The following is an 11,049-nucleotide window of genomic DNA, read 5'->3' as shown; positions in this document are numbered from 1 at the left end:
AACCCCCTTTTTTTTTTTTTTGAAGATTAAAAACAACACAAACCCTGCTGTGTCTAGCCTCTATTAGTCCCATCTCTAGAGAATATGTGCCAATATCAACAGTGCAAATTTTCTTTTCTTGAATACACCCAAAAGAATTTGATTCATAAGATGAAATCCTAGAGCATTCTGCTGCCGAAAAGAGACGTCCATGATAGTTTGACACCGTGAATTATCTTAACATTCCATTCTTAACTTTTCCTCTTTGTTTCTTTTTAATTTCCTTCCAAATTTCATGCTCCAAAGTAGATGTTATGAAATTATAAAGTTTTGCATGCCGAGATTGTCGTTTAGCTTTAGGTTCTAGCCCCACTAGAGCATAAAAATCCAATCCCCTTTGTCCTCCACAATAGTGTGATGAAAGGGAGAGTACATAAATACTAGTAGTAGCTTGGTTAACGGCCGGCCTCATACACCATTGCTTTGTTTCACTCGCAAACAAGAGACCCTGTTTGCTTCGCCTGCACTGACTTCTGCATTTTCCATTGTTTCTTATTGCTCCTTTTGCAGTAGCTTTTTCTTGTTTATTCCACTTGTCTCCCTATTCTCCCCCTTTCCCTCTCCTCCTCTTTCTCTCCCGCAATTCAAAATTACCTTGTTCTTGCTATATAAATCCCACTTTCTGCACCCTTTGTTTCTCCCCAGGAGGACCCAACAGTGTTTGAATTACAAAAGTTTCAGTTTGTACTAACTTCAAGCCATGGAGACTGCAGTCAACTGTGATGAAGCAGAAAAATGGGAAGCTGAAGAAGAAGAAGAAGAAGAAGAAGCATTGTCATTGTGTGATCTGCCTGTCAATTTGATTAAAGAAGAGAATCAAGTCCAACCAGGGAATTATGAAGATGGTGAATCCCAAGCAATTAAAACAGAAGAAGATTTCAACTTTGGCTCATGGGGTGGCTCTCTTTCAACAGAACCACAAATGTGTGCTGCTGATGAAGTGTTCTTTAAGGGCCAAATTCTACCCCGGCGTCTCTCATTTAGTTCAGACAGCGGCCTTACAGGGTTCCGCCAAGATAGCCAGAATACTAGCCGGTGCCTGTCAAGGTCAGAGTCCAGGGACCATGGTTCATTAAGTAGGTTCACAAGCATTAGTAGCAGTAGCAGAAGCAGCAGCACTAGAAGTAGTCATTACTCAATAGGTAGCAGTAATTCCAACACAGTTACGGCTAGAAATTTCAATTCCAAGTCGAATTCGAATTCCAGTTCTACTTCCAATTCCAAGTCAAAGCCAATTAAAATCAGAAGCAACTTCAACACACATCCAAGTCCCAAACCCCAGATAAGATTGTCCAAAACTCGGCCGGTAAATGTCAGCAGCCGAAACCAGAAAACAACTATGTGGGACTTTTTCAGGTTAGGATTGGTTCGAGCACCGGAACTGGAATTGCAAGACTTGAAAGTTCGTAGCAACAACAATAACGCTAATAGAAACTCGGTCAGCCGAAACAGCAGTTGTAATAGCAGTAACAGCAGTTCAAGCACCAACAAGATTGTTAACAACAGTGGTGAAGTTGCAAAGAATCAGCCAGATTTGAACAAGGGTTTCTTGGAAAAGAGAATAGGGTTGTTTAGTGGATGTAAATGTTCAGTTAATGCCGAAACAATACCATTAACCAGCCGTGATCAAAAGCACTAATGAGAAGAGAAGGCATGTTGTATGCTGCCATGGAAGAGAAGAAGAAGGCTGGCAAGAGATGAAGATAATGAAGAAAATTAAAGAGAAAGAAAAAAAGCAAGAAGGAAAGCAAGCTTTGTCACGTCATCGGACGTTTGAATGGTTAAAGGAACTTTCACATGCAAGCTATGTTGATGAGGCCTAAGGAGAAAGACTCATGAACAATCCCTCGCATGCTTCCTTTTTCTATTCTTTCATCATTATCACTTCTTTTTCTTTCTTTTTTTTTTTTCTTTTTTTTTGGGTTTTAGTTTTCGTTTATTTTAGAGTAGATTGAAATACTTCGAAGTGGAGGCTCATGTATCTAGAAAATCTCTCTCTCTCTCTCACTGTCTCTTGAGAGATTTGAAGCTGTTAATCAGTATTTGATATTTCCTTTTATTATATATTTCAATTCACGTTTCTGATGTAAATAAATGATTGAAAAATAACAGCCGTGATGGGTGGAAATGGTGAGCATGAACAAATGTGGCAGTGCTGGTGGAGGTGCTTATCATGATTAAAGTGTCAACTTTAATAGGACATGAAAACGGCAATTCGTGACAGTCACTAAAGCACACAACGACACATGAAACAGGGAGGCAGAGAGAAAAAGGCAGTTTAGCCCCATAAAAATAAAGAGAGAGCAAAAGTAACACATGGAAGGAAGGAATTGGGAATTGGATACTTGTTCCAATTTCAATCCTATTTGTTCTTTTGATGATTTCATGATTACAAAGGGGATAGTAATGCTTTGTCTCTGTCTCACGTACTGTTTCATTAGTTGATCTCCCGAAAGAAAGTTTGATTAAGAATTTGAGAATCCAATAATTCTTTCCTTGTACTGTCTCTGTTTGCCCCGTTTTGTTTGGAGTAGGTTGGTATATTTCTCCCTTTTAGATTAAGATAATCTTATTAATGTGGGCCTTAGATAATTAGGACTAAAAAGGTTGGGAGTGTTAAGGTCATTCGGTATTTACTTTTTAAAATGCCTCTCATCAATTGGACATCATCCCACGCACGCATGTTAGTAATCATCCCCATCTCTAATCGTTTCCTCAATTATTTAAAGTTTTTTTTTCATGAGAAAAAATCCCTCTTAATATATACCAACTGAAGAATTTAGAGGAAAAAAAAACAATAAACTCTGTGCATGTCGGTATGTTACACAGATTCAATCACTACAATAAGAGCAAATTTTCAGTGAGGCATAACTAGAATTTAATGCCTCGTACCAATATCTTGAGTAGTTTTCTTTAGTTTAACCATAATATATTAGGCTTTTTTAGAATCTAGAAATGGAATTTGTGGGAAGTTATCAGTTTCACTGGGGGGGTTAAGGTTTAGCTTTGGGTTCTGAATTTATGCGTAGCTAAGGGCCAAAGCCTTAGCTTTACTCCAGGAACTCCTGGACAAAGTCTCGAGGATACATGCTCGGAGAAACCAAGAATGTTGCTTGCTTGCTCAACCAGAGAATGCTTATCCGCAAAACTATGATGGGCCCTCGTATAGGCAAAAGGAAATATACCAAACTGATTCTTGGAAAAGCGGGGAGTTTTCTAATTATTGAATCTAAGGTGATTTCAGTTCATTACGAAACAAGGTGCACTGTAATGATGAAAGACAACAATGTTTCCTTGGACCCTGGCTCAAGTTGGGCATAGTTTGATTTTAAGTTATTGTCTGGTGAAATAAAGAATCAAAAACCTGTGTCCCATCAACTCTACTATTTTGATGAATCAGGCCAAGTTAGCCCAACTAGCTTCGAAACCGAATTATGGACTGAGCCATGATCCGTAAAAAGCCCATTCTTTTCTGGCTTTTTTACTGTAATTTGTTAACAAAGTCAAACTAAAACACCAGAGAAGTACACTGAGAAATTGAAAGCTGCAAGCTGCAAGCAGCGGACAAAGAAAGGAACAAAAGATCTCTGCCATAGCGAGATACAAGATAAGGCAAAGAGAAAAGACAGGGCCTGCAAAGCTTTAAATCTCGAGTTAGTCTTGTTTCTAAACGAAAGGCTATGACTCCGAAATCAAACAGGATCTCATTGCAGCCGGCAAGGAGAATTAGAAGTTAAACCTTCATGCATACTCAATTTAAATTGAAAATGCGTACCCAAATGGTTCTAATTTCAAAATTAAAGAGTAACTTACCCAATTGGTTGAATTATAAATTGACCGACCAAACATATTCAAGAACCTAAAAATCAGCAAACCAATATTTTCAAAAACGATTCCACCAGACCCCAAGCTTGTTCAACTACAAGTCCCTGTCTTGAAATTCAAGTGGCACCCACTCGAAGAAATAATTAAACCCAGATTTTTTTAAGCTTCCTTGTATCACCAACATTTTGATTGTTCATCAAAAGCATCATGAGAGTAATAAAATATACAAAGGTAAGGTGATATGTCACTCTCCACTGCCGATCAACTGCAAGTATTTTCAACAAATTGGAGTCTAATCATCGTTCCCATTTTTCTAGTCAGCTTTCTTTATTGTTTTTTTGCCCCTTTCGGCTGGGAGATGCTACATGTGTTTCTTGCAACTGATTGGCTTTGGGTTAAGCGTTAGTGATATTTCTTAGACACTACCATAAAAGCATGTGAGTGTTAGCTACGACAATGAACTCCTTGCCTCGATCACTAATCACAGGATAAGTCAAGAAGTGAGACCTTGAAAGTCAAGCAAGCCTTCACTTATTGGAAAAAGAAGGGGTGAAATCCTTCTTTCTTTTCTCATTCTATTGATTTTACCAAAAGGGGTGAGTGGTGATCACCTGTTCGTTTTTCCTTCCATTTCTCTCCAGTACTAAGAACATAAAAAATCTCCACTCTCAGTGGAAATTAAAAGCAAACCAACTTTCAAATCAATCAATTGGTAATTAGAAAAAGCTTGTTCAAGTGGGACGAAAAAATCCATGAAACTTTTTTAATGTGATTACATGATGCAACATTGAAAAAAAAAATGGTTAAATTCTATTATTATAAGTTCACTAACTCTTGTGTGAACAAAAATGTCGATAGGAATAGAGAATTCCCTAACAAAAAATACCAAGAAAAACACTTGAGCCTGTGATTTTGAACAACACCCAGGTGTTTACAAACCTCACAAAATTGCTTAGCTTTTGCTTATTCTTTCTTGCAATCATGCAAGGCATATTCTGTTTATATCTTCTTGCTTTATTTTCACCAATGGGCAATACACCAAACCTTTGTCCTAAGGAGAGAAAACCTATAATAATTAAAGCTAAAGGATCTAGCATGGTCCAAGCCGCACTAAGCAAAAATTAAGGCTGAAAAGAACATGAAATCAGAAAAAGGAAATTTTCCTTCTCATTCATTCAATTCTCAAGAAGAGAAGACTGAATTCTTCATAGCACAGCAATGGTAGCTATGCCTCTGGCAAAGCAGAAACATGGGAATTGAGATTCAAGGCTGGTGTGAAAATTTTAAACGGATGGAGAGCTGATTTGGATACTACGCGTAAATTTTATATAGAATAAGATTCTCTCTAGCTGACAAGCGCTGGATAAGTTTTCCCACGTCTACGTCAACTCCACTCGTTTTTCTTTCTTTCCTTCTTTCTTAACCGTTTACTTTGAACCATTCCAATTTTCAAACCGTTCTCCTGTTTCAAACTCCCACGACACACCAACATCAACAAAAACAAGAACAAATATAGTATTTTTCACCTCTCACACATTTCACAACTCCAACCCCATTTACACTTTCGTGGGAAAATCCCCCTGCAAGCCCTGCTGTTTTTCCCTGCGAAAGAATCCCCCCATTAGTTATTTATTGTGACTACTTTTTTTTTTGTCAAAGACGTTCAAGTTCAACAAGATTTCTTACAGTCAAAAACATGTTAGAGATTTGCCTGAGGCCACTGGAGAAGTGCTTCGGAGCAAGAGATGGAAGAGACGAGCTGTTGTGGCACATCGACTTGAAGCCGCATGCTGCAGGGGACTACTCCATAGCAGTTGTGCAAGCGAATTCTTCTTTGGAGGATCAAGGACAGGTGTTCACTTCTCCTTCCGCCACGTATATTGGCGTCTACGATGGTCATGGCGGACCTGAGGCTTCCCGTTTCATCACTCACCATTTGTTTCCTTTTCTTCATAGTAAGTGCTCCTTTCTTGGGGTTCGATTGCCTAGAATGTTTAAAGAGAAAGAAACTAATGCTAAAATATACTAATTGAAACCAAATAAACATTTGATATAAAAGAAAGTCAAATTTTAGGTTAATTCAGAGCTCTGGTCAAGTATTTAGAGAAACAAAAGTTCGTTTTTTACGGTTGGTTCAATTGTGGTAGAGTTTGCTTCGGAGCATGGAGGGGTATCAGCAGAAGTAATAAGGAAGGCGTTTGATGCGACTGAAGAGGAGTTTTTGCGCTTAGTGAAGAGATCATGGCCAGCTAGGCCACAGATTGCTTCAGTTGGTTCATGTTGTCTTGTTGGGGCCATCGCTAATGGTGTTCTATACGTGGCTAATCTTGGAGACTCGAGGGCAGTGCTTGGCCGGGGAGGGTCCCCAAATGGGACTAATAATCAGTTGGTAGCAGAACGGTTATCGACTGATCATAATGTTGGTGTGGAAGAGGTGAGAAAGGAGGTTGTAGCACTTCACCCTGATGATTCTCACATTGTGGTGTATAACCGTGGAGTTTGGCGGATAAAGGGCATAATTCAGGTACCAATTTGGGTATTGCTCTTGGTTTCTTTGGTTAACTGCCTAAGTGATTTGATAGTTTGCTAACTTCTGCTGTTCTAATACTATACGTTTTTGTGCTTGTAGATTAGTTTTAACATGTTGCCAACCGTGCATTTCTGATGTGGTTTATGTTGGAATGTTCATTAGTATTTGACTGTGACACTGTGTGTACATTTGATCTGCTTTAAGTATCCTGGTGGAATTTTGTAGCTGTTCCTCTGCTTCGCCAGGAATTTGCAATTCAAATGGCAAGTTCCTTTGCTTCTAATTTTCTTAGGTTATTTTCTAGACAACAATCAAGATTTGGGGTTATCATTTTTTGTGCATAGAAGAAACGAACCTTTCTGTGCTAGTATTATCTAGGCACTTTTGCAGATATGAAGATCTTCATATTCCTTCGTATGATAACCATTCTCTATAATATTACTAATTGAATATGCTTGCTTAGCCAAATGTTTAGCCTCTCCTCTAGATCTAGCATGTAGTTTCTAATTATTTCTTTGAATATTAGTATGATATTCCAGTAGATCAACCAGGCATCTTAATCTTCTTTTGACCTTGATGGATGCACCACTTTTTTCACTCTTTTGAGTATTAAAATGGCCACATATAGATTTTATGCCATTTACAAGTTTGACAATTATTGGAGACATAAGATTTTCTGAGAAGGATGAACCTCAGCTTTGAGCTCAAACTTGTATGTGTAGTGCCATTGCACCCATACCTTTCCCATTGTAATATTCCTCTTGTCTTCCATTGCTTGCATCTTACTGTTTGCTTGCACTAATTTTGTGAATATCACAGAGAAAATTTTCTTTTCATATTAAATATTTTTAGATTCAAGTATTTTGAGTTTTAGTTATTCGTGGAAAGCAAAAGATCATTTCATCAGAACTAAAAAGGAGGAAAATGTACCTTTTGTTTAGGAGAGAAGGCATGATATTCTATTCTTTATTCTGTGGTAGTCCTTGAATGAGTTATATGTGTCATTTAGAAGTTTATTATCCAAATTATTATATTCCTATTCTATAAATGTGCATCAGGGAATCTTCAAACTCAATTTCTTTCAGTCGCAGCTGTGTTTATTCTTTCTCTGCATTCATATCCCTCTGCAAATCACATTTCCACCTGTTCAGGCACTCTCAGTCTCTCATCCAAATATAGTAGGTGTAATTTATTCAAAGAGTGAATAGTGAGGTATACATGAATAGCAACCTGGGATGCATTGTCTTGTGATGAGAGGTATATATAATCACTTGTGAACAAACATTTACATGGTATGCGTGCTGCTTGTGACTTCCATGCTTCAACATTGCTGTTCAATTTGGAGATTCTATTTACACTTTGTGAGAGATAAAATTTCACTTAAGAACTGAGTACAAAAATGATTTCTCCAATTCTACTTTGGGACCATTCTCGTAAAATTAAAGGAGTCACATGGTTTCTGTTGGTTCAGTACAACTTTATGACTGTAAATACGCTTTTTTCCCTTGCTGCCGGACTTTTAGTTGATAGTTTGATCATCACTAGGATTTGAATATATGGTCGTGAAGAACTCCGTGTGATTTAATCTACAACTCTTCCTCATTTAGGTCTCGAGATCAATTGGAGATATATATCTAAAGAAACCTGAGTTCAACAGGGATCCTCTATTTCAGCAATTTGGATTGCCAATTCCTTTGAAAAGACCTGTAATGACAGCAGAGCCCTCAATATTAATTCGGAAGTTGAAGCCTGAGGACTTGTTCTTGATATTTGCATCAGATGGCCTTTGGGAGCAATTAAGTGATCAAGCAGCTTGTGAGATTGTTTTGAAAAATCCTAGAGCTGTAAGGCCCCATCCTCATGTATAGTTTCTTGCACTTCTCATTTATAACTTTACATGCCTTGTCACCTTCACTGTTAATGTATGTGGGCTCAAATCATTAATTAAGTACTATGCAATGAGGTGGAGATGATGTATCCTTTGTTTCATAGGGAATAGCAAAGCGATTGGTAAGAGCTGCACTTAAGGAGGCTGCAAAGAAAAGAGAAATGAGATACCAGGATATTAAAAGAATTGAAAAAGGAGTAAGACGCCATTTCCACGATGATATCACTGTTATAGTCATGTACTTGGATCATCCATTGAGCTCTTCTAATGGTAGACTCAAGGATCGAAATTTCGTCGACTGGACTAGCGCACCTGTTGATATCTTCTCTCCCAATGCTGATGAAGCAGATGTCGCGCTTCATCCTGTTCACTAAACAGCACAACCAGGACAAGCTGGTATTCTCTTTTCTAGTGAATGAACACATTATTTATGCGACATAGATAGATCCGGTTGGACTGGTCCTCGGAAGAAAATGGGATTTTGAAATAATGATCGTCAGAGGTTGCTGTATATATATTTTGTTATTTTAGAGGTGCCAAATTGAAGCAGCTGCTCAATTCCCAGCTTGGGTTTTTCTTGGTCATCTCAAATGGTTCCCTCTTTTATGGAGAATTACCTATGCATACAATTTGTTCTTTTGTTTTGTAAGATAATACACAGAAAGAATAGGGAAATTGTTTGTATACAATTTGTTATCTTTATATGCCAATCATCCTTTGATTAGTATTTCCTGACGTGTACGGGGCCAGACTTTGCTCTGTGTGAGAACCACAGTAAAGGTGGTATATATTATCTATAAATAACAGATTCCGAGATTTGGTGCCTTGTTCGTATGAGACATTACATGATTGCTTTTGATAATTTTGGATGTTGTTTGTTGGATAGCAATGAATTAGTTAGGTTTTGGATGTTGTTGCCTTGTTGGATTGCAAGAGGTGACAATTGATTGCACGAGTGATGCACCATGCAGAAGACTTTAGTGCTCTCTAGATGCATCTCCCTTTAACACCATGGATAAATCCATGGACAATTATAGACTTGTTGGATATGACTATTTGAGGATCTAGAAGGAATTCAGATCTCGTGGCATCTAGTGCCCTTTTGTCAAAACATGTTGGTCAAGCACGCTGCTTCCCAAGACAGAAATGGAGGAAATTCCTGATACTATTTCTACGTGAACTGCTAGGTAAATGGTAACTCAAGATTTTCCTTGTGCAATTTGATCAACTACCCATGTGACTCTAGAACAGTGTTCTGCTAGAAACCAGCTGGAAAGCTCAGAAAAGGGGTCTTACAATTTCATGAGCAGTCACCTATTGTTAACTTCGCACAATGAAACATGGTCCTCTGATCTGATCTTATAAATTTTTCGTCCCTTCTTTCTCAAGATTGAAAATTTACACGTCCAAATTGAAATCCCAAATCCTAAAAACTAAATGTCTCATGCTAACCACTAAGCAGTAGATCTATGATATAACCTTGTCATATAGTACTATGTTATTAATGATGTAGCTGGGTGACGGCTGATTGTATATCCAACTGTAGATGGAGCATTTTAGGGCCTAAAGAGCCTCGGAAGTTTTGTTAAAAATATTAGTATATATTCTTTAGAGACAAAAACCAACAATTTCAAACTGACCATATCCAGAAAATGCAATTAACAAGATCCAAATCTAGTAAAATCTTGTGCAAACTGAAAATTATTCAAGCCAATATATATCTTCGCTGCTTGTTGCTCTTAACAGAAGGCAAAGGCCTAGTTCACTTCTGAAGCAAAGAGAATGCATGTCTTCTTTATTAACCAACACTAATTGGAACTATTCGAAGTTGTAAATGATAAATTTTGGTTAATTATTATTTTTAGAATATTATATTATAGAAAAAATTAAATCAAGAACGTTTCGAACGTGGAAACACTTAGAAGCATTTCAAGCGTAGAAACATTTAACGATGTTTTAAATATAGAAGCAGTCAAGGACGTTCTAAACACAGAAGCTCTTCTGGTTGTTCCATGTATGAAAGTTTTCTATATCATTTCGAGCACGGAAATGTCTAGGAACAAGCATAGAGCAACTATTTATACGAAAAAGTACAAGTAATTCAAAATAAGTGACTAAGTTTAGTAATTACTTTCATATTTGAGATGTTTTAAAAAGTTTGGTTCGATGACTTAAATATAAAAATAATTAAAAAGACTTCTTATTTATCTTTATTCGAAATATACGTGTGTTACTTTTTTTTCTTTTTGATTTTTGAGGAATACATACGACTCACTATCAAATGTCGTTATTTTACTATCCAAAACTTACGCCTACCACTCAACTACATGATTATTTTTTTAATATTTCATAAGTTGTTCTTTAACTGTTCTCTCATGACAAGCATATTCTCTCACAATTAAACATATTTTTCATAACTATTTATGTCAATATAAATAAGAGAATTTGAAGATTAGAAGGCAAAAAGAAATTATTAAAAACTCAATAAAGATTATCTTTAAAATTCTCTTAAAAGCTCTTTCAGGTATTCTCTGTTCTCAACTCTTCACATCCCTTCTATTCCGTCGCTTTCTTTATTTTTCTTTTATTCTTCACCGTCTTCCGCCAAAAAACTTACATGTTCCATAATCTTGTCGAGGCGATTTGCCGTTTGGATCAGGTAGTTGTTACTGTCTCCAAAGTTGCCCATCCTAAAGTAATCTTTGTTACTTCCCTGGTGAACACCCAGCCGCTGCACTCAAATATTATTCACCCCCAAACAGCTAAG

General features: G+C 37.2%; 2 protein-coding genes across 3 annotated transcripts; both read left to right on the top strand.

The window, feature by feature from the left end:
* Nucleotides 1–242: 242 nt before the first annotated feature.
* Nucleotides 243–2,088, top strand: LOC149527596 (uncharacterized). The gene is given in 3 exon segments (XM_089782435.1): nt 243–1,661; nt 1,664–1,726; nt 1,729–2,088. Coding segments are annotated over 3 exon segments (1,119 nt in total). The 5' UTR covers nt 243–739; the 3' UTR covers nt 1,863–2,088.
* Nucleotides 2,089–5,239: 3,151 nt separating this feature from the next.
* LOC110408920 (putative protein phosphatase 2C 63) lies at nt 5,240–9,096 on the top strand. Of its 2 annotated transcripts, none has more exons than XM_021418067.2 (4): nt 5,240–5,819; nt 6,012–6,388; nt 8,002–8,256; nt 8,387–9,096. In XM_021418067.2, exons 1-4 carry the CDS (start codon nt 5,561–5,563, stop codon nt 8,654–8,656), a joined length of 1,161 nt encoding a protein of 386 aa, XP_021273742.1. In that variant the 5' UTR covers nt 5,240–5,560; the 3' UTR covers nt 8,657–9,096. The 2 variants fall into 2 exon arrangements, with proteins under 2 accessions (XP_021273742.1, XP_021273743.1); XM_021418068.1 differs by having other exon boundaries at nt 5,247–5,819; nt 8,002–8,238.
* Nucleotides 9,097–11,049: the final 1,953 nt, after the last annotated feature.

The sequence above is a fragment of the Theobroma umbraticum genome, unplaced genomic scaffold (assembly GCF_002168275.2).
Source record: "Theobroma umbraticum cultivar Fairchild unplaced genomic scaffold, ASM216827v3 scaffold_44.0, whole genome shotgun sequence".
NCBI lineage: Eukaryota > Viridiplantae > Streptophyta > Magnoliopsida > Malvales > Malvaceae > Theobroma > Theobroma umbraticum.
This window is presented reverse-complemented; position numbering and strand designations above follow the sequence as displayed.